This window comes from Acanthochromis polyacanthus, chromosome 11 (genome assembly GCF_021347895.1).
Source record: "Acanthochromis polyacanthus isolate Apoly-LR-REF ecotype Palm Island chromosome 11, KAUST_Apoly_ChrSc, whole genome shotgun sequence".
Lineage (NCBI taxonomy): Eukaryota > Metazoa > Chordata > Actinopteri > Pomacentridae > Acanthochromis > Acanthochromis polyacanthus.
The window spans coordinates 17,702,919-17,727,616 of NC_067123.1; the positions used below are offsets into that span (position 1 = coordinate 17,702,919).

At 38.5% G+C, this 24,698-nt stretch overlaps 2 protein-coding genes across 2 annotated transcripts in view; both read left to right on the top strand.

Annotated features, from left to right (window-relative positions):
• rpl15 (ribosomal protein L15) overlaps nucleotides 1-24,698 on the top strand; it is a 345,074-nt gene that overhangs the window by 165,627 nt on the left and 154,749 nt on the right. The gene's annotated exons all lie outside the window — the stretch shown is intronic.
• On the top strand, nucleotides 5,155-22,604 carry maneal (mannosidase endo-alpha like). Its single transcript, XM_022191883.2, has 4 exons — nucleotides 5,155-6,276; nucleotides 11,077-11,186; nucleotides 20,353-20,429; nucleotides 21,561-22,604. The coding sequence occupies exons 1-4, from the start codon at nucleotides 5,772-5,774 to the stop codon at nucleotides 22,195-22,197; spliced, it is 1,329 nt and encodes a 442-aa protein (XP_022047575.1). The 5' UTR covers nucleotides 5,155-5,771; the 3' UTR covers nucleotides 22,198-22,604.

Here is a 24,698-nt window from a genome sequence, read left to right on the forward strand (position 1 = left end):
TTAGACCTGAGATGTAGCCTTCCTTTCAGTGTCTAGCTGGTCAGGCATAGTGCACTTAGTGGCATATTCCATCGCCACACACCTTTTACTATTAGTTTATAGCATTTTCTTAATCCTCTTTATTAGAAATTGCATGTAGAAGTTGTAATGATAAGTTTAGAATCTTTCATGTTAAGGACAGCTCTTACTTCTCCTCCTTTGAAAAAACAATAAAGACCAAAAAAAAACTTTACACTGTAGAAACTGTAATGATAAGGTTAGGACTCTGTAAGTTTAGGATTTCTGAATCTTTCTGCACAGCTCTTTATTTTCCTCCTTTCAAAAACAAAAAAAGACCAAAAAAAAACAACTTTACTCTGTAGAAACACGAATGATAAGGTTAGGACTCTAAGTTAAGGATTTCTGAATCTTTCTGTGCAGCTCTTTCTTTTCCTGCTTTTAAAATAAACACTTTGAAAGTCTGAAAACAGATGGAAAGAGCTTGAAGAGGGTCTTCAGAAATGTTCCATTCAAATCCATTTAAAGCTGTGTTTAGTTGTATTATATTGACTGAAGCACAGAAGGAGAAATTTTCCATAATCCTCATTTCTAATATTAATTTTACTGTTTCCATCTCCATTTAAGATGTGACGAGAAATTAAATTTAAAAATAAGAATTCATAGACCACTTTATATTGTTACTGTTATGTTTGCATGGAACATTTCAAAAGGGTCAGGGTTCTTCTGCTGCTCCACTGAACATCTAACATGATGGATTGATTGCTTTTTCCATGTGTGTGGCTACACCTGTAGCACATTCAGGGATGGTTGTGTTTTTAGTTTCCGGACCCAGCACAGCTCTAGACAATTTGAAGTTGTTCACTAAAATATCTGTTTGATGCAAACAGTCATTTCCCCTATTTATGAGCCATTTCTTTGTAAAATGTACTTGCAAACTTTGTGTAAAAAAAAAAAAAAAGTGCAAATGTTTGAGGTTCAGTGCAGCAGCAGAGACAGGGTAGGGTGGACCCTCTTCAAGCCCTTTATATCTGAGGAGATTGTAAAAGCGGGATAGACTTTAGGAGGGTCTTCAGGAAATGCTCCATCCAAATCATTTTTCATTGTTAGCATTGTATTTCTTCAAATGACATTTACAATATTTGATTGTTTTTTTGCATGTAAACAATGAGAGTCATATTTTTATGGAGCATTTCCAAAGGGTCGAGGTTAGGGAGGGTCAGACCCTCCTAAAGTCTTTATCCTCTTTTACAAATGTCATTACTAGATTTCATCAATGTTAATGATGATTCTTTCTGATGTTTTAAAGAAAAAAATACAGAAAAATTGACAAATGGTGAGGATTTCCTGTTATGTTTTGGGTTTGGTTTGGTTTGGTTCGGTCCGTCTCTCGTTTTTCTCTTCTCTCTGGTTTCCTTTCAGTGTGATCCTGAAGACGTGGCTCGTCTCCCTGCAGCTCATTCCAGATCATCGGCTCCTCCATAAAACCTGGACTTTTCTCTTCTCTGGTCCCAGATTGTTCAGCGCGTTTGGTACAACAACTGCAACTCTCCTGCTTCTCCGGTCATTCAACTGAGTATTCTCCTTTTAGTGACTCAGAGACTCCTATTTTCCTGACAGTTTGTGCTCTCCTGTGTAGATACTACCTGCTGCTACCTCAGTCCTCCAGAGCTCCAGTGTTTCCTGCGCTCGGCCTTCAGCTCTACCTCGATCACTCCAACCGTCCACCCCCAAACTAACCAGTCGTCAACCTCCACTTAACTTTCTGAGACTTTTCTTCAAATAAATCACTCTTTTTACCTTACACCCCTCTATGTTCTCATGTCCACCTTAACTAATGTACATATTTTGATAACGGGACTGTTGAAGCAAGAGCTGGAGGAGAAGTGCCCAACTGAAATTATGTTTTTATTGTTAAGTGTGTCAGTGCAAAGCATTGAAACACACTGATTAGACTGATTACTGCTCCTCGGGATTATTCTTATGGATTCTTCTGACACGATTTTCAGCAGGAATCTCATGCCACAGCGTTGAGAATGCTCATATAAATTAAATATTAATTCAGTTAGGGTTTGTAAATATACTGGCTTTTCAAAATAAAATGTACTTCTGTAAATTCCACCTTATGTATGATTATTAGCCGGACATATCAGCCGCAGGGTCCAAAGCGTGAGAAAAAAGTAGCGTCTTATAGTCCGGAAATTACGGTACTATCTACAACTTTTAAGTTGTTTGGAATAAATTTAACATACAAGTGGATTTTAAACAGCTGAATGTAACCAATAATGCAAGGGTTTTCTCTAAATTCCACACAAAATGTTAACTGCACTAGTTATTAAAATTAACATTTTGTGTTAACAGCTAGCAAAAGCAACAATTTGAAATGTGATCACATTCCACAATACCTTAAAAAATTTGAACAATAACATTATTGAGTACATTATCTTAGATATGAAAAATAACAGGAAAAAAGATAATAAAAGGAACAAGTCAACATGGGATTATTGACACAAATAACTTTCAGAAAAGCTTTAAAAATAACATTATTGAGGACTATATCTTAAATATTAAAGACAATAGAATAAAATAAAGCATAGCAAAATGGATAATTTGGCATGTGATTAATGGTCCAAAATAATAAAATAAAAATACAACTTCAAAACAATATTATTATTGAGGACTACATTTTAAAGATTAAAGTTTACAGATGAAAAAAATCAGCTAGTAAAAGCAGCAATTTGAAATGTAATTGAGGCAACAAAAAACTTTTTTAAAAAACGTTAAAAAAATAAAAAAATAAAGTCAATAGAATAAAAAAATCAGACGGCAAAAGAGACAAATTTGGCATGTGATTACTGCCATAAAATAGCTTAAACACTTTTAAAATATAACATTATTGAGGACTATATTTTAAAGATTAAAGTCAAGAGAATAAAAACAGAGATCGCAAAAGAGACAATTTGAAATGTAAAACAAAGCAAAACAAAGAGTTTGAAATGTGATTAACACTGCGATATACCTTCAAAACTTCAAAAAATAACATTATTGAGGACGATAGCTTCATTAATAAAGACAACATAATTTAAAAAAACATTCCAGGATGGACAATTTGACATGCGATTAATGGTCCAAAATAACTGTACAAACTTTTAAAAAATAACATTATTGAGGACTATACTACAAAGATTAAAGTCAACAGAATAAAAGAAAAAATCTGACAGCAAAAGAGACGACTGAAATGTGATTATTGCCAAAAATAATTTTGAAATTTTAAAAAATATAACATCATGGAGGACTATATTTTAAAGATTTAAGTCAACAGAATTCAAACAGAGATAGCAAAAGAGACCATTTAAAATGTGATAAATGCCACAAAAAACTTTTATAAAAAAATATAACATTATTGAGAACTATATCTTAAATATTAAAGACTACAGAATAACAAAAAACATAACAGAAGTGACAATTTGAAATGCTGTTAATGCCACAAAATACATTAAATACTTCAATTTTTTTGAGAACTATATTTTAAATATTAAAGACATCAGAATGATAATTTTTATAAAAGGTAGTAAAAACGACAGGTTGGATTGTGATTAATGAAACAAAGTACCTTAAAAAGTTTAATAAATAACAATATTGAGGACTATATCTTAATCGTTAAAGACAACAGAATAAAACAAGACAGCAAAAGGGATCATTTGAAATGTGATTATTACTACAAAATACCTTAAACAATTAAAAAAAACTTTTTAAGCACTGTATTATCAAGATTAAATTCAACAGAATAATAAAAAAAATCAGACAGTAAAAGAGACTATTTGAAATGTGATTAAAGCTACTACATATCTTAAAAATAAATAAAAATAACATTACTGAGGACTGTATCTTAATTATTAAAGAAAGCTGAATAAAAAAATAATTATATAATAACAATTACACATAAACGTGCATTTTGGACTCAGGGAGACTAATTTTATATTTTAGCTAGCTAACACTAACAAGTTGGCCAGCGAGCATTACAGTCTATGCTAACGAGCAGATAGCATACAAACAAGTTGAAATCTTAAACAGAACAAAATAAATGAAATACATTTAAATGTTATCAGTGATTAATATTCTTACCTTGTCCATGTCTTGGCAGTACAAATATTATTTCCTTCTTTCTTGATCAAATAGCTGAATGCTAACCTGCTCTCTCTCTGAGTTCAGTCACAAAATGGCTAACGATGCTCAAGTCACCAAATTAAAACATAGAATCCATAGCAATGTTGTTTACCTTTGAACAAAAATCATTTTATCCACTCCATAGTAACAATAACAATGTGTAGTTGTTTTAGAATAGAATAGAATAGAATAGAATAGAATAGAATAGAATAGAATAGAATAGAATAGAATAGAATGCTTTACTTGTCTTTATACAAATGGTGTAGGGCTGCAGTAAAACAAGATGGTGTGCTTTTGCGTTGCAATTTTTGCATATTCAGTTTCGTGCACAGTGTGGTGAAACATCAGGTTTTTTAATGAGTTTATGGAATACTGGGAAGTTAACAGCTGACTGGCAAGTAATTACAGATACTGTGAACAAAACTCCAAAGTCAAAGCCCTGTTTGACAAAAAGTTCTATTTCCTGTATAGTGGTATTTTAAAATTAACAAGCATAGACACTGTATGATGTGTTTCTGTGCAACAGGGATATGCACACCTCATGTAAAAAAAAACAAAAAAAAACTGAACATGAACTCTGGTGGGCTATTTATATAAAATCAATGAAATCTGAAAAAAAGTTCCCACCTGACCTTCTGAATCTATATGTACAATAACTTTAGTACATTGAAGCCCTTCAACTGTTTTCAACTTACAAACTAAGATATGTCCCTTTTGAAATACTGATGCTGAAAGTTTGTGAGAGGAAAAATACTTGAAGTCAATGTAGAATTCACTTTGACTGCACTTTTTTAACACGGCTCAAATATGTTTATCAGCACTTAAATTTCATGCATCCATTTATGAAGTTATGAAGCGCCACAATGCTTGAAAAGATACTATAAATTCAGAACATTTCTGAGCATGTGCAAGAGGAAGCAGATAAATGTCTCTGCCTACAAACATGTCCTCTTATTTGCGTCACGCGTTAGGCTCCGCCCCCTGCCGCTGTGTGGCACGGATCGGCCCTCATACTCCTGTCTGTGTTTGGGGTAATCTCCACCTCCCTGCTGCACTGCACAGAAACAAATGTTCCATTCTGTCGTCCATCTAAAAAAGAAAGTGTTTGAGCATCGCAGGGCTGAGGCGCTCTGAGAGTGGACCAGCAGTGGCTCCATGGAGGAGGGAGGCGGACGGACAGCAGCACGAAGGTAACCGGACCGGACTGGCTCTGTTCGAGCCTCACAGCAAGCTAGGCTGGGAGCACAGCGCCAGGAGACATACCAGGAAACTGTTGCGGGATGAAATCGATTTTTCATTTTCCTCTCGAAGAGCAAACGATGTGAATGAGAAATAAAATGCCGGAGCAGAGGACGAGCAGGAGGGGATTTGCTGAAGCATTACGGAGCAAGATGTCCTCGGGTCCTGATAATGGAGGCAGATTGCTTGGGTTATCGTGCGTTTTTCAGGCTCCATTATGCACCAGCTGCTGCAGCTACTGAAGGCTGCTCGTCTTTTACCTGCTAGTTGATGCTGTAGGACGATGCCCGGTCTGTAGCTCCGCTAAGGATCCTCCTTCACTCCCCTCCGGCCGCCGGCTCCCTGCGGCAGCACCACGGACAGCGACCATGACTCGGCTGCGCAGGAAAGCTCTCGTCGCACTTTTCCTCTTCACGCTCTTCATCTTCGGAACCATGATGGGGCTCAGGACGCTCAAACCCAGCGACGGCTTCTCGGACCTGGCTCCCGGGATGGACTTCATCGGGGATAAATCCGAGAGGAGGAGGCTGGATGTGAAAGACGTGGTGGTGTCGCCGGGCCAGTTCCACATGGGCAGCAGCGACACCAAGGTGGTCTTCACCAAATCGGACCGAGATTACAGTATATTCTACGACGTGCACATCTTCTACTACCTGTGGTACGGCTCTCCCAGCATGGACAACAAGTACATCCACTGGGATCATGTGCTGGTGCCGCACTGGGACCCGAAGATCGCAGCCAGTCATGCCCAAGGAAGGCACACTCCTCCAGATGACATTGCCTCCAGTTTCTACCCGGAGCTGGGACCCTACAGCTCCAGGGACCCCAAGGTGCTGGAGTCACACATGGCCCAGATAGAGGCGGCTGCAGCGGGTAACAATTGTTGCAACACTCGTTCTGCATGTTTTGATGTAGTGTTGACAGTCATCTATAGGGGCAAACACCCACAAGCAGTAAAGATAAAGTCTAAGGTTTAATTTTCAACGTCACTTTATTCATATGGGTAGATTTGTTTTGAAGAAAAAAATATAGAATTTTGCATTTCTTTACAAAACACACATTAAACCTAACAGGCAGGTCACAAGACTGAGTGACAAGACAAAGAAAGTGCACAATGTTCCGCCCTTCAGCAGTGTAGCAGCAAGGATAAGTGAAAATAAGATAAAATATACTCAACAAAAATATAAATGCAACACTTTTGTTTTTGCTCCCATTTTTTATGAGATGAACTCAAAGATCTAAAACTTTTTTCACACACACAATATCACCATTTCTCTCAAATATTGTTCACAAATCTGTCTAAATCTGTGATAGTGAGCACTTCTCCTTTGCTGAGATAATCCATCCCACCTCACATATCAAGATGCTGATTAGACGCCATGATTAGTGCACAGGTGTGCCTTAGACATGCTGGATGTGGATGTCCTGGGCTGGTGTGGTTACACGTGGTCTGCGCTTGTGAGGCTGGTTGGATGTACTGCCAAATTCTCTGAAACGCCTTTGGAGACGGCTTATGGTAGAGAAATGAACATTCAATACACGAGCAACAGCTCTGGTTGACATTCCTGCTGTCAGTATGCCAATTGCATGTTCCCTCAAACCTTGCCACATCTGTGGCATTGTGCTGTGTGATAAAACTGCACCTTTCAGAGTGGCCTTTTATTGTGGGCAGTCTAAGGCACACCTGTGCACTAATCATGGTGTCTAATCAGCATCTTGATATGGCACACCTGTGAGGTGGGATGGATTATCTCAGCAAAGGAGAAGTGCTCACTATCACAGATTTAGACAGATTTGTGAACAATATTTGAGAGAAATGGTGATATTGTGTATGTGGAAAAAGTTTTAGATCTTTGAGTTCATCTCATAAAAAATGGGAGCAAAAACAAAAGTGTTGCGTTTATATTTTTGTTGAGTGTAAATTATATCAATATAACATTAAAAAAAAAAAACTCAATAAAACCCAATAAATAGCCTTAGGGAAATAAAAGCAATCTCTGGGACACAAAACTGGATAAGAACATAAAATTTAAAAGTACCAGATTAGAAATTAACTGCCAATTTGATAATATTTGACAATATTTCTTTAGGGAATGGCACTAAAAAGGAGCAACTTACATTATAATAGTCTTTAACGTCACAAATAAAGATTGAAACAGTTTTTTGCTGTGCTAAAGTCAAAATGAAGTCGCTTGTTGTGCACAGGGATTACAGTCAGCCCACCCACAGCGATGATATGGAATCAATCCCAAACACACACACTGGCAGTCTTAATCACTCATGTGCAGGTTCAACATGCTGCCAGATAGACATCAGACAAACACCAGCACGGAGTTCACTTCACTTAGAATATGTTCCCAGCGCTATTACAGCTCAGGAGCATTCAGCGTAGTCTGGTCCACCAGATCAGTAAATGCTGGATCACCAACCATCACCGACCCCAGATCACCAGATTCACTGTGTGTTTATTTGTTTTTGGTGAACAAATAAATTGCACACAACACCTAACAATATCAACTCCAACAAGACTCAAATAAAATGGTGTTTTAGCAAATAACGATAACTTTGGATCAACAGGAAATTTACTCAAAACAACAAACTCACACTTTCATTTATACCACAGATAATGGTATGTGTACACAAAGACTTTATGAAAGAGAGTTTAACCTCCTGAGTTGTGGCGTCCACATATGCGGACATCTTTATTTTTTCAAGAAGAGTGTATTGTCCATAATAATAATAATCCATCCATCATGTATACACCGCTTTATCCTCAGAGACAACCAATCACATTCACATTCACACCTACGGACAGTTTAGAGTTACCAGTTAATCTCAGCATCTTTTTGGACTGTGGGAGGAAACCAGAGTACCTGGAGAAAACCCACACATGCACAGGGAGAACATGCAAACTCCATGCAGAAACCGAACCGGGGATCTTCTAGCTGCAAGGTAAAAGTCTTAACTACCAAGCCACTGTGCAGCCCCTAATAATAATAATGATAACAACAATGATAATAACAATATAAAAATAGTAAAATATAACAATCAGATATTAGATATTGTCCCAGCTCAGGTCTTTGGAGGCTACAAAATGCTGAACAGATGGTCAGTCCGTGGGAGAATTCTGTAACACTAAAGAAGATGTTGCAGATCTCTGTATGACCGATACTCAAAATGCCAATCGTGTGCTTTACAACACCAAACCTGGAAAAATCCGGCCAATCATGCTGTTGCACAGAGGGAACCGTGGTGTCATCAAACTGTACATAGAAGAAGTATAGCATGTGGGAAAAATGCTTTTAAGTGTTAATTTTTTAAAATTGCAGTTATGTCTCTCTCCCCATTCATTCAGATAGGGACCTGGTGTTGCTCGCCCAAAAGAACTTTCCTTGGAATTTATAAAGAAGAAGAAAAAACAGCCTCAAAAACATGATCTATGGTGCAGAATTCAATATACAACCATTATGAAATATATATACTGCACAAAACAGGGATCCGGTTTATTTTTTATCGCACATGTGCAGTCCATGTGCTCGCTCAGAGACTGGTGTGCAGACCGTTATAGATAAATTTACATCACACAAACAGACTGAAATGGTGAGCCAGTCTTCGCAGGGTAATCTTGACACGTATAAGCCTTAAGAGATATAAGTGCAAAAATTCTGGATTCAGGATAAACTCTATTATCCGAACAACTATTTAGAGAAGCTTTATATCAAAAATCGGATCTTCCTAATGGCACTGGTCAAACTAATACTGCATGTCTGACACTGTCAATATCACTATCTGATATATAGTTTTATCAGTTTTTTTAAATCCTTGAAAATCTCATTAGTATACATTGTCTTTTGTATTTGCAAAAGACCAACATGTGGCAGGTTTCTTGATTGAATGTTGCGTTACTTCAGCACCTTGACGTGGTTTTGTTTTTCACTGTCATCTGTCTGTCACTCTAATACTGCTTCAATCCTCCCTAATTAATTCCCTGGAAATGAACCTAACAAAACATCAGAGCTCAGCAGAGCCTTTTACTTGCATGAGGTGCTGGTGTAATGTTATCCTCTGATGCTGCTCCACACGCCTGCAGTTGTTGGAAATACATCACACAAGCAGGCGCCTGACTGCTCACAAATACTGTAAATGTGGCTATTAACCCTCGGCCACACACACTTCCTGTGTAGCTTTACAAAGGCACATTACTTCCTACAATGATACTGAATGATGATATTAGATATGAATCCTGATCTGTAGAATCACTGAAATGGATGTAAATACTGGGATAATGTAAAATACAGCCATGGCCATAAGTTTGGACACAGCATGACTTACTATGTCTGTTTTGATGTCTATTACAGAACATAACTAATATTTTTTGACAGCACCAGTTTAATTAGTCAACAAATCAACAAGGGATATAATATTATCAATAAATTCAAACAACTGGAACAACTTTGTTCCCAAAACATATATGAGAAGAAAATAACAAAAAATGCAGTACTTTCACAACCAAATTTGGTAAGAATAACAAAATCACACCAAACTCTTTTGATGTTTTTTAAATATGAAACTTAATATAGTTCTCAGGAGTTGTGTATTATCACCCAAACACTTCAGTATTTTGTGGTATTTTCTAAGATTCACATATGTCATGGTACTTGTGTCCAAACTTATGGCCATGGCTGTAAACAGGGCAAAAGTCATCTGAAACCTTTGAGTAAGATTTTTAAAACAAACATGGAATCGTAATGGAGGGAAATCTTCATGTTGAATGTGAACGATGTAATTACCTCTGAATTAAATAACATTAAATGGTGATTTTAATAACTGTAATTCTCATGCTGACCATAAAAAACAATAAACAGATAAAATTAACATCAATAAAACTTGCTCTCATAAACCACTAAAACACAGACAAGGTAGACTGTAAGGATTTCACCAGAGCTTTAAACTCATTCAGCGTGACAAAGGTTTGAAGTTGAGGTTGAGATTGTAATTTATTCCAAGCATTAGATGCTGAAAACCTAAAGGCTTTCTTGCCAAGTTTAGATCATACTTTGGGGACGACAGATTGATGGTACACCCTATCCAGCAAGTTGAGACAATTAGCAGAAGCCTTCATGTACAACACATCTCTGTTGTCAGTATGAAGCAAAAAGATTGTTTTACACAAATGAAAAGCAAGACTGGTTCCTGTCGTAAAATCCTAGGAAGAGTTTCAGTATTTTTGTTTTTACCACACTGAATGTGCTCCTTAAAAGACAAATGGCCATCAATTAAAAATCCTAAATATTTTAAAGTAGATACCAAGTCGATTTGTTGACCACTTCTTGTTAAAAAATTTTCCAGACAGTGCTGATCTAACAGTTTTTGAAGTAGTAAGGAACATGTATTTCATTTTGTCTCCATTCAAAATAAGTTGCAGATGACAAAGTTGTTCCTGTACTCTATCAAAAGCAAGTTGGAAGTACTGAAAGGCCTCATATACATATGACAGTGTCATCAGCGTAGAGATGAAAGTTGAGTTTGGAATATGGTGTCCTCTGATTACAGGCCATGGTTTTCTCTGCTGTTGGCTGAAAGGAAACACTTTACTTACATTCACTACATTCAGACTTGATGCCTGCCTGTGCTCAGCCTAGTGTTCCTACTGTCGTCGCTGTGCTGGTGTAGGGGTGCTGGTGTTGTCCTGGTATCCGCCCGGGGTGGCAGACGACCACGGGGAGCCCACCGAGGACCTGGTTCCTGCTGTCATGGACGCCGCCCACAGGCACAGCATCAAGGTAACTGGTGAGACAACCGGTATGTTTTTCCCTTTCTGATGATTTACTGAATGATTGAATGCCTTGCTGTCTTGCCAGTGATAGCTGATTGTTATAGTCAGGGATAATAGTGATCCTACTCTTGTGTAATGAGCGCTCAGTTTACACTGATCTTGTTTTTGTTCTTAGTTCTTTTTGTGATTGTCTAAACTTAATCAGTGTAATAGCTGGAAAGGTGAATATGAACGTGACAGATCATTTGTGGATGCCTGCCCAGTAGTGATGGGAGTTTTTAATTCCTTTACATAAATTAAAGTATTGATAGTACATTGTTAAAAATATTTTGTGACAAGTTGAAGTACTGCTTTGAAAAAAAAACACAGAGAAAGCATGGAAGTTCCGTATAATCACAAAAATACAGAAAACATGGCCCCTGTGTTTTTAATACGACCATATAGAACATATGATTCATTATTAGTTGTGCAATAATAATAATAATACTAATAACTGTCTTGTTTCATCAGTAGTTTAGTTTGTAATCAATCAGAAAAAAAGTCTGTCTAAAATAAATGATGAAGATTCTAAGAACCAACTGGGGAAGTGAAAAATAACTACTGTAGGAAACAACCATCAGCGCAAAATATGATCTTATTTCTTTTAAAAACATTATTAGCTATGTAATTAATGACTAGAAGATTACTTTAATTTTAAGATAGTTATAGTTAATTTGCACATTGTGTAAAGCAAAAATACATGCTTTTCCGTAATATGGCAAACACAAGCTCATTGAAGAGTTCCATCTATTAAAACTGTGTAGGAAGAATTGGGTACCTTTGACTGGGGTTTCCCAGGATCCCAATACATTATTTTGTTTTTCATATATTTGTTTTTTTTTTTGTTTGAAAACACTATTGACACCAACAACAGGAAACAATTATACAAAGTCATCGAGAAGAAAATGCTTGGCAGTGTCATGACAAATTGGAGTCTCCTGTGAGATCTGAATAAAGCACAACTCTAGGGTCTGTAGTGAAAGTGAGAAAAAATGAAAGAAAAAGAAAGAAAGAAAAATCATCCAATCCTCATGTTTGAGAAGCTTTTACATTCAAATTCCAGAGCATTTCTTACTGTGTTGTAGGCGTTTCTGAACTTGGAAATCAAACATCCTCAACCAAATGTATGAGATTGAAAAGAACTATATTTCTAGATTTGTGCCAAAGCAAATACTTGAGTAAATGTCATACTCCAACACTCAGTATGAAAGTTCAGTCAGACCAAACAGTGTCAAAACAACACTGTGGCACTTTGTGACAGTGTCACTTCATGTTGCTGCCAAATATGAGTTCCACCCTGGAAACAGACACAAAGAATCTGATGTGAGCTGCTCTGAGCACGAAAGCATAAAATTAGAAAGAAAAACCATGCCACAATTTATTTATTACCAAAATTTTATTTAAAAACAAAACTAAAACAACTTTATTTCTTGGCAATGCACATTTCACTCAATGATATTTGCTAATTCGTGACATGTAGATGAAGAAGACATGGAGGTAGAGTGGCAGCATAGTATGAACAAAAATGGTGACATAGTGACTAAATTGTTTTTACTGGTGTTAAAATGCATTTATTTACTGCATGTAACTTGTTTTTGAATTGCCTCGGTGAGTGAGTGACGCTTTTAGTCTTTCCTTGTCTACGCTATAGTTTGCTAACTGCCATAGCCAGTAAGCTAATCACTAATGACACGTTATCCAAAAGGGAACAAGCTAACAGCAGCCCTTCAATATTATCTCTGCTAGCTAGCTGCTACGGTCCTTCAACAGTACGATAGCTGTCCGCTGACTGCTGTTTACACCACATTTAGTCTGGACTAGTCAGAATTTTTCTTACAGATATCTATAACATTCTGACCGGCCATAACAGTTAGGAATATCTATATTCCAGACCAGCATGGTTTAAAATACTAGCTGCATATGCCTCAAACATCATTCTGACTAGCCTGAATTGTTGTAGTGACGCTGCTCATGGGAGGCTTCTCATTGAATATTGGTCCAGCAAAGAAGAGTTGCTATGAAACTGGAATTACAGAGTTTAATAGTTCAGTTGCAGATAGTTGCAATGTGAGTCTGCATTGAGAACACATGAATAGTAAAAGTGACACCATTTGTTTTGGAAGAATAACACTGTGGAAATGTTTTTTTTTTTAACTAGGCAGAATTCAGCCATGGTTAGCTGCAGTACAGATCTTGTCTAGCTATCAAATATTTAAACAGCTGCCATACATTCAGCTCATGTGGGAGGAAAGGCAACTATGCTAAAGATTCCCCTGTTTACCACTTGTCACATCATTGGACAGCTCAAAGTAGCAGCTGCCATTTTTCCTGCTGCTGCTTTTCTCTCATTACTGGTGACTGTAGCTGTCTTAATCAATAAATGCTAACAAAACATGGCTAAAGGACACAAGCATTAGCAAATCATTTGATAAAGACTATTAATAGTTACCATATAGGAGTGTCACTTGTCACTCAGTGTAATAACTTTGAGTGACTGTAGTTTTACTGCACATCCGGATGTGTGGGAAAAATACTGTTGTGGTTTAATATAGTACTACATCAAATTTCAGCATTTAATTATCTTTAACAACAGACTTTGGCTAATGGGAGACATCTAAGTCGGATATATCTTTTAGAAACTTCTCCATCTGTAACTGCGATCTCTATTCCCTCAAAGGTCAGTATGATTAGTGACAGTGCTGTTATTGTTGAAGAAATTCCGCTAAAATGTATTGATTTTACTTTCTATGTTTTTAATGCTGATTTGGCTAATCCTTAACATTATTTCTCTCCTGTTGAGAAAGAGCGTGCCATGCCCTTTATTCAAAACTAATAATATAATATCTTGCAGCTGCATTGCATTCTGGTCCACTGAGCCCACTGACAGTAAAGAGACTAGTACCTTCACACTGGGTCCCAGTGGCAGCTTCGATTTTAATGCCCTGACCTCGAAACTTGACATTTACAGTAACATCAATGTTTCAAATGATGAAAATGTCCTGTTATCAGAGGCTTTCCCTACTGAGCCAATGGCTGCTCAAGACTTAAAATGCTTTAGAGCTGATTTTCTTTTTCACTGCACAGCTCCAGCTAACAAAGTCATATCCACTTTAGCGCTGGAGGGTTGCAGATACCTTAAAGCCTTAAGATGCTGAAGGTGCTGGAGACGACAGCAGCAGCAAAAAACAAGCCTGAACAACACAAAAGAGCTTTCCTTCGGTCTACTTTCATGCTCCTTATATGGAAGTCTTAGACTGAGAACTGGGTCTCTCTGTGTGTCTCAGTCAGACTTACACAACAGTGTGTATCTCACAGCTGACCTGAGGGCTAATGCTCCAGTGTTTCAGTGTACCAGAGCAAAATACAAGCTGAAGTCTGTGTGTGTTTTTTTCCATTGCAAATGTCATATGTGCATGCCTTCGGACGCTGCATGTCATGTGATACAGTGATGCTGGCACGATTTCTCTGTAACTTTGTGGAAGTAACAGGGTCAGGTCACTGGTGTCACAGAAATCCTGTTGAGGCCATCACACATTACAGGCAGGAGAACACAAGCTGATCTATAATCCCCTGCAGCACTCCAGCCTCATTAATTAAGTATAGATTAACCATGTTGGCCCAAATGAAATGCTGATGTTGATGCAGGCAGCAAACAAGAAGGGCAAAATTAAAGCTGCACTAATAAATATTTGATTTAAATGATGGATCAAATGCAATCTGAAATGTGTTGTTTTTAGAGATGGATTTATAGAGACTTATTACACAACCCTGCATTGTCTTTTTAAAAACTCTATCCAGTTTTTTTTGTGTGTCTTTCAGCTCACTGTTTTAGTTTTTATGGCCTACACACATTCACAGTTTTGGTCCATGCTCTCTTCAGCCTTGTTGCCAGTAACAACAAGCAGCTGTTTTTAGCAGAGCAGCCCACATAAAATATCCTGCACAGCACCAAATTAAAGACAGGCAAAGTCAGCAACTAACTTGAATGAAAAAAGAATCGAGGTTTATTTATGTGGTACCAATACATGATATGCAGGTCAAAGTGTTTTACAATCCAGCAACAAAAAATAAATAATCAAAACTTCTCCTCAGGAGTTGCTGGAGACCAAAGACACGATGTAGAGGAGAGTAATTTTTGGGCTTCAAATGAAATACTTGAATGAATGAATGGATGGATGGATGGATGGATGGATGGATGGATGGATGGATGGATGGATGGATGGATGGATGTTTTTTTTCGGATGTGAGGGGGACACGCCACTAAAAACAAATCAAGATTTTCAAAACAAAATTTTCAAAACCAAAAAAAAGCAAAAAATAATAGCCCAACATATCCGAAAAGGAGTAGGATGAAGCATAAGCTTATTTACTCCTACCCCTTCTCCAATCCATCCAGTTTCTTTTGCTTACCTGAGGTTGAGTTGTGAATGCAGCAGGCTAAAGCAAGGCATTCTGGACAACCCTCTCCCCACCAACAATGTCTAGTTAGTCCAGGCCAGAGATGATATGTAATCCCTGCAACAAATTCTGGGTCTACCCTGGGGTCTCTTCCCACTTAAACATGCCCAGAAAAACTCTTAAGGAAGGCATCCCAATCAGATGTCTGAGCCCCTCACTTGTCTCTAAAACTGAGCTCAGCCTCCCTTAAGGAAAGCTTATTTTGACCACTTGTATCTGCAGTCTAATTCTTTCGGTCGCTACCCAGATTGAATGTCAATAGCTGATGACATAGATCACCTGGCAAATCAAGAATTTTTCCTCTTGACCGCAATGGTCCAGTACAACGCCTGCATTCCCACTGACACTGCACCAATCTATCTGTCCATTTGACTCTCCATTTTCAAAATGCAGTGTAATATTTTTGTTTCTTTGAATGCCAGCTCTGACGTTCCATACTTCTGAATAAAACTACACTGCTATTCAAAAGTTTGGGGTCACTTAGAAATGTCTTTTTTTTTTAAGAAAATCTTTTTTTTTCAATGAAGATATCATTAAATTAATCGGAAATGCAGCCTAGACATTGTTAATGCAGCAAATGACTGTTCTATCTGGAAACGGCTGATTTTTAATGGAAAATCTACATAGGGGTATAGAGGAACATTTCCAGCAACCATCACTCCTGTGTTCTAATGCTACATTGTGTTAGCTAATGCTGTTGAAAGGCTAATTGGTGATTAGAAAACCTTTTTGCAATTATGTTAGCACATAAATAAAAGTGTGAGTTTTCATGGAAAACATGAAATCGCCTGGGTGACCCCAAACTTTTCAATGGTATTGTATCTCCAACAGCTCATATTGTATATGCTTTATGCACAGAAACACATTGGCAACATTAGTTTGTGTTTTTACTTCGGGTTTCTTTGGTATATAGTACACGGATTACATAAAATGCAAATATAGATGTGTGATGTGAAGGTTACTGCAACATTCCTAGCTTTTTTTTCTGGGTACACTTTATGCTTTCTAAGCCCTCAAGATACAAAACTGCCTTTCAAAGAAGTGTAAGATGTGATTTCGTCTTTAATAACAGCGTTTTGCGTTTGTATTTTTGAGAATTTCATCTCAGTTTACATAATTAGCTGAATTAATGTAGCATACAGCAACATGATGATATAACATTGCTTCAGGTCATCATCATCTGAGGAGAAGCCAAACATTGGTGAGAGCTGTTCAGGAGGCTTGTTTGTTGCGGCAGCATTTATACACCTGAGGCTTGCAACGTAAATATGAGAGTCTGTCAGCATCACGCTACATGAGGGGATCCGAGCAAACAAAGCACTTTTCATCCCAGTTTATTCAACCAAACAGGAACAGACTGAACAGCGTCTTACCTCGCTGGCCTTTCATGATTTCCAACCAGTCGAGACTGCTGACAAGCCCGAGCTCGGGCGCCAAACAGCCCTGCGTTGCCATGGAAACTGTTTATGAAGACCTTGCAGCCTCTTTTGAAAGATGGAGTGGGCGTTGAGCGTTCACTGTTCATGGCTCGACAGCTCTGTCAATGCTTTACTGTTTGCCACTGAGCTGCAGCCGACCTTTTTCCCTTTTGCAACTGAAGCAAACAAGCGCACCATAGTTATTTCAGGATGACAGAGGGCATCCATCATTCAGCTTTCAGCTTCTGCCAAAAGAACACAAGACACTGTTCTCTGTGAAATGACGTTGATTATTGTGTTTTTTATTTAGCTTTTTTCTGAGCTAAAAAGAACTACAGATGCACCGCCATTGGAGAGTTTGGGGTCACCCAGACAATTTCATGTTTTCCGTGAAAACTCACATTTGTATTCATGTGCTGACATAATTGCACAAGGGCTTTCTAATCATCAATCAGCCTTTCAACACCATTAGCTAACACAATGTAGCATTAGAACACAGGAGTGATGGTTGCTGGAAATGTTCCTCTGTTCCTCTATGGAAATATTCCATTAAAAATCAGCCATTTCCATCTGTAATAGTCATTTACCACATTAACAATGTCTAGATTGTATTTCTGATTATTTTAATGTTTTCTTCATTGAAAAAAAAGGACATTTCTCAGTGACCCCAAACAGTAGTGTATTTTTAAAGGTTTAATTACTACTCAAGAGCAGCTACACAAAGGGATTTCAGAGACATTTGAGTCAGTAGATTTCATGTCACCCTGTGTCACCTGAAAGTGTTGACAGAAAAGATGACAATCCAGGACATGCCTGTGGGGATTGTAAGCATCTGCTTCACATGTTTTCTCCTCCTCTTCCTCCGCACATCCTTTCTCCTGAAATAATCAGCATCCTCCAGGCTATACGTAGGTTCTATCTCCCATTCTGTCTCTTTCTATCTTTACACCAGTGGAACAGGATGTAGTTTGTCTGCTCATTTGTGTATTCTGCAGGGTGATTATATTTACATCATCTGTCAAGAAAACATGCAAGTGTCCTCCAAGAATCTGAGCACACTGCATTTGCAAAATGGTATGATTTTTTGCAGAGTAAAAAGGTGTTTTTCGAGAACCAGTGGTCAGAGCAGAGCAGTGGTAAATGACCAGGTCTCTTTCAGAGTATACAACAGATGGATACAGCCTTCTGGTGGGAAAGGAAAGCCAGTATACAAATGCCTTTCTCCGTCCTTCTTTCTAATGGCCAGCAGAAATCAGGATTTAGAGAAGTCTGTGATAAAATTATGCTACTTCACGCTTGATCTGCCACCTCAGTGAACATTTTCATCGTAGGTTTATGGTCTTGTGAGTTTCAAGACTTTTTGAATATGATTTAATATAAATTTAGCAAATTATGGTCCCATTTGGAGGAAAATTTTCGATAAAGCAGCGCTGAGGTCAAAAGACCAACATGGTGGCAGCCAAATTTCAAACTCAAACCTTCAAATCTGTTATCCACAAACCAATGTGTGTCCTCACAGCTGTTAAATCCATATTTAATTTTAAGTTTGTGGTCTATGTGTTTTTTAAATCAGATTTACCATAAAGATCCACGTGCAACAACAAGAGTAACCATATAAAACAGTTGTTGACAATAAAAAATATAAAGCTCTTTGGAAATGTTTATGGAAATGGTAGTGTGATGAAAATAAACTAAACTGTACAGAACTTATTTCCAGAGGCTGTAAAGTACCAAAGGCCAGTCTCCATACTGCTTTAAAATTTGTTGTCTAATGTCCCGATGACATGACCTTTTCTTAGCATACTACCTGATAATACTTGTTTCCTTTTGAGTTTACCCGAGAACCACTCATAACAGCAGCAGTTTATGCCCTAACCCATGATTTTGTTGAAAAGTCAAAGCATTATTTGTTATTCACAGCAGATTGCATTTTTAAAGGTCATAAACTGAGCTTGGCTCACCTACGTTAAATCTGTCTCAAGCGACAGCACAAACATTATGATTTATACTGGTGTGAGCTGGGGTGCATTAATCTGGTAGATATTGGAGGGTATTTTTTACAGATCTCCAAGAAAGATTTACACCAATGAGCCAACACCTTATGACCCTTCACAGATGGAGTGAATTGATTGTCTAAAACAGCTCATGTCAAGCTCAGGGATGCATAGTGAGCTGTTAGTTCTCGTAGTCAGTGTGGACAAATGTGCAGGTGTAAAGACCTGATCTGAGCAACTTTGACATGAGGCACGTCAGAATGGCCCATCGACCGGCTCACAGTATGTCTGAAAGGTGAGGTTAGCAGCACTGAGCACCTACCAACATTGGTGTGAGTAAGACTAAACCATAAACAGTGGGGATGAGGTGGAACTTGCAACTGAAAGGATTTAGAATATGTTCTAGTAATGTCTTGGACACCTTGAGAGGTCTTGTAGAATCCAGTCCTTGACCAGTCGGAGCTGTTTGGGCAACGCACAAGCACCAACAGAATATTAGGCAGAGGTTGTCATAATGTTCTGGCTCATCAGTGTGCATCACTGTTCTGAACATATCTTAAAGAGGTTTCTGTGGTTCCATTTGGTTTTGAGTAACTGAGACCAGATCCTGAACCTAAGTTGGTCTGGTTTCCAGTTCTACTCAGTGTAATCAGATCAAGTACGTTTCATCTTACTGCCATCACATCATGTTCCCACTGTTTCGTTTTGGATCGAATCAAACACTGTGGACCTCCAATCTGTTGATTTGACTTTTACATTTGCTCTGAGCTGCTTATTTTCTTGCTTTCAAATACAACTTAACTAGCTGTGTTTTCTGTCAGTCATGAGGACCTTCTCTTGACTGTGGGCTCATTGTGCACAGAGGAGAAGGCTTGTCATTGCAGCATCATAAATGTTTCCTCTGATTGACACTCACCCTGTTTGAACTCAGTATGAGGCTGTCATGAAGTGGAGCAGTTTGGTATTTGAGTATTCACACAGAAACAAGCATTCACTGCAGAACACATTTTTTTCAGAGGGAGCATAAAATGACAGTTCAATCAACGCTGTGATTCAGTGATTCACGATTGAGATAGCGCCACCAAATTATTAGCAAGGTCCATGGATTACTAATTAAATGTTGCGTTCACACTGGCTGTCCATCAAGATAAATAACACGCAGGAACAATGAGCAAGATTCACTGCATAACCCTTTATTTTCCAGGCTTTTGTGTATTCAGTTGGTGTTTTTTTAACATCATTTTTCACATGTGCCTCTGTGCAGGTGGCCTTTCACATACAGCCATACAAGGGACGGACGGACCAGAGCATGCATGACAACATCAAATATATCATCGACAAGTAAGCTGTTTTTCTGTGTGCTCACTCACCACCTCTGTGTTAGATTTGTGTCCTTGCACTGACCAAATGGGTCGAGCTCTGCTGCCTGTATCAGTGGCTGCTGACGTTAGAAGTCTACAGATCTGATGAAACATGAAGCCTGATAAGGGAAAATGAGGAACAGGTAGTTAAATATAGATGTCTCCCCTGTGATTCAGCTGTAATGGATCAGGAGGTAGCTTCTGCTCTGACTTCAAGCAGTCTGAGCATGTGTCAAAGAACCTGATCTTTTATAGAGTAATTTGATCTTATTTAGCTTTTCCCAGAACTCAGTGACTGTATAAAATATGTTAGCTTTAGCAGGGAGGCGCCAGGTTGTGAGGCTAATCGGACAGTGTTCCATAGAAGACATTCAGTCGCAGTCTGACAGAAAAAGAAGAATCCAGTGATCTCACACTGTGACTAGGAACAAGAATAAAGAGGCTGAATGCTGCCATGTTTTTAATGACACAAGACTGGAGGTAAATCAAAGCACAGGCCTGAGTTAAATCACATTTCTGGACTTTATATTGCTGCCAATATTTCCAGGAACCCACTGTGCCGACCATCTGTATAAAATAAAACAAAAAAAACGAGGAGTCAGAAAAAGAGATGATGCTTTAAATAAAATATAAATACGGTCTGAATGTGTGACACAAAGTAAATGTGTGAAATCTCAGCTGCTCTCAGGTGCCACATGTGGTATTTTAGCATCATTACACTGTTCTAATTATACATAAACAAGAAAACTGAGAAGAAAACTGCTAACCTGGGCATCTAGCCTTGCTTGCACACTGACTCTGGGTCGCAGTAGATGAAACTACCAACACTATTCCATCGCTAGAATTTTGCTAGCCATTGTTCTCACTGGAAATAGCAACATGACTGTGATCTGTTTAGCCAGACTGATTCAGACCAATGTCTTGCAAATGTACAAGATTTAAAAATCTCCAATTCTGGCATCCCTGTGGTGGCAGTACACATGTTGCACCATTAAAATCACAATAAAATGATAAAAATGTAAATCTACATATAGTATCTATAGAAATACGTTGTCCTGCGTAACACTGTGCTTGGTTATCAAATGTATTTGCTTCCTCTCATTTTTCTCAGGTATGGAAAACATGGCGCCTTCTACAGATTCAGGTCAAGCACAGGACGAGTCCTGCCTCTGTTTTATGTCTATGACTCCTACCTGACTCCACCGGAGTCCTGGGCAGAGCTGCTGTCAGCTAAAGGCTCCCACAGCATCAGAGGCACACCTTACGACGGGATTTTTGTTGCCCTCATTGTCGAGGAGCGCCACAAGCACGACATCCTAGCTAGTGGCTTTGATGGCATATATACCTACTTTGCCTCCAACGGATTTTCTTTTGGCTCATCCCACCAGAACTGGAAAGCCATCAAGGCCTTCTGTGATGCAAACAATCTGCTGTTTATCCCCAGTGTCGGTCCAGGCTACGTGGACACTGCTGTTAGACCGTGGAACAACCATAACACCAGGAACCGGGTAAACGGCCGTTACTATGAGACATCCCTGCAGGCAGCTCTGTCTGTCAGACCAGAAATTGTCACCATTACATCCTTCAACCAATGGCATGAAGGTACGCAGATAGAGAAGGCAGTACCCAAGAAAACAGTGACCCGTTTGTATCTAGACTACCTGCCTAATCAACCAGCCCACTACTTGGAGATAACACGCCAATGGGCAGAGAACTTCAACAAGGAGAAGGACAAGTGGCTGATGTGAATATAGCTTCAGCTGCCTGGTAAACACTCTGAGCTTCAGCATAAATGGCACTGAGTCAGCTTCCACTGTTGCACCTTTATGTTCATCCACTTATCTGTTTTTCTCCAGCTCCAAGCACCTCTGATGAGATTTTCCCCAAATCTTTTCTCTATCCTTACTGTTTTTATTCACTAACAGCTTTTGTACAGTTCAGTAATTACACTGGTATGTTGAAGGTAAAAGGTCTCAGCGATGAGCAGCTAATCATTGTTTCCTGATCAGTGTTTGGCCGAAGCATCAAGTGTGGCTGTGTACAGTGACTTTGCTCTGTATGGTTGTTTTTTTCTTATTTTCTTATGATAAAGACTGTTCTTTCCTGTATTTCCCTGATGACCAATTAAAATGTGTGTCTGTTTCTTGTTTGAGAATCAGTGTTTGATGTCAAATCAAAGAATCAATGTCAGCCGCTGACCTGTAGGTGGGAATAAGTAGACAGTGAAATAACCAATACAGTCACCAGTTCTGTGTGACATTTTAGAACCACTGCATGTCAATACAGCACTTGAATCTCAGACCAAACCAAGCAGGCATGTCCACCACACCTCCCCCTCCCTGCATGTTTCTTTTACTGCCAGAAAGGTTGTTTACATGAAGGTCAACAAAAGATAACTTAGCCACAACTATTAGTCAACGCTACTATTGTAAAATAGATTAAATGTCCATCAAGAGTTGTCGTCAACTTGAGTAGCAGTACCTACACTTGACCGATCTCTCCTTTACTCCACTTGTGTCCACACATGACCAGCCTGACTGGTGAACAGACTGGACTTGCTGGTGTACAGATCAGAGCAGATCGTGTGTGGAAACAGACACACACAGACTGGAGCAGAACACACAGTAGCAAAAGAAAGTCACAAAAGAGAGACTCTCACACTGAGCTGGAATAAAATGAGCGAGTATAAATTATGTAAATAAAAAAACTTAAACTATGTTTTCAAAATTTGTGGTGTTTGGCCACTGACTGAATCCTCTTCACTGCACTTCTGTTTTACAATGTGGTGAAAGAAGTCACTGTCAGTCTGTTCATGTGGCCCTCTGTGAAAGAGGACCATAAGTTAAGGGAGGGACTCAGAGGGTCTCAATAGCACCAACATGGACACACTACCAAACTGGGTGTCAAAACAGAGACACTCAGATTGCAACACATACAGAAAGAGTGTGACATTAACCTCTACTGAGAAAACCAACCCTTTACTACAGCTTTACATAGCAGATAGTTGTTTGCTCCTGCATTAATGGTGTATACACTACCAGTCAAAAGTTTGGACACACCTTCTCATTCAGTGGTTTTTATTTGATTATTTTCTACATTGTAGATTAAACCTGAACACATCAAAACTATTAAAGAGTACATGTGCAGTTATGTTGTAAACAAAAAAGTGTGAATCTTCAGTAATAATCTACAACATAGAAAACAATACAAATAAATAAAACGTTTTGAATGGGAAGATGTGTACAAAAGTTTGACTGGTAATGTATGTGTTCAAAATCTTGTATATTGTCACTTTACAAAGGATATTTATAAGGCAAATTGATGATCTGCCAATGTCGGTTTGCATGTAGTTTCTGCTACCCCCAAGTGGGTTAAAATATTTTATGGCAACTTTAAAAGATGTAACCGAAATAGAAAAGTTTGAAAACTCAAAATTGTAATTGCTCTCATTTTGTGAATTTTTATATTTGGTTAACTTCCAATCACATTGTCTAGTTATAGAGCAATTTAAAATTTTAAAATACTTTTTAAAATACTCTAAAACACAGTTTAGGTGACATAATGAAAAAAATCCTCTGTCCTGTAGGGTGTCTTAGGAGGGATTTTTTTTTTCCACATCTCAGCAGTTCTACTTGTTGAACAGGATTGACAGGGGTCGGCAGGTGGACTAAAATGTGGGTTGAGCACAAGGGGACAAACAGAAGGTCAAATGGTGGTGTTGCTGCAAGAACCGCAGAGACTGACACAGTTTAATGAGGTTTACATTCCTCATGTTGTACCGCTAACAAGAGACTAGAAATACATCGATCAGACATAACATTATGACCACCTGTCTAATATCGTATTGATCACCTTTATGCTGCTAAAACTCCTCTGACCCAGTAGGGCATGGACACAGGACCTCTGGAGATGTCCTCTGGCACTGGGATAGTGACAGGGAATTCTGTAGGTCCCGTGGGTTGCATTGTGGGACCTACCTAGATCAGGCTTATCCTAGCACGTCCCACAGATGCTCAATAAGATTTGGATCTGTGGAGTGTGGAACCTGGGTGAACTCCTCAGTTCTGTCGTGTTCCCCGGGCCACTTCTGTGCAGTTTTCGCAGTGTGTTAAAGTGTATTGTCCTGCTAAGGTGAGTGGTACATGACAAACATCCACATGAATGTCAGGACTCAAGGTTTCCCAGCAAAACATTGCATCATAACAGGATGATTATTCACTGTTTCTCACAATGTTGTGGCTGATTGGTG

What these genes read in the sequence shown, in the direction of transcription:
- maneal (XM_022191883.2), top strand. Translation starts at nt 5,772, where the DNA reads ATGACTCGGCTGCGCAGGAAAGCTCTCGTCGCACTTTTCCTCTTCACG. An exon ending in GATAGAGGCGGCTGCAGCGG is followed by an intron (nt 6,277 to 11,076) that starts GTAACAATTGTT and finishes GTGCTGGTGTAG; the next exon opens with GGGTGCTGGTGTTGTCCTGG. An exon ending in CCCACAGGCACAGCATCAAG is followed by an intron (nt 11,187 to 20,352) that starts GTAACTGGTGAG and finishes GCCTCTGTGCAG; the next exon opens with GTGGCCTTTCACATACAGCC.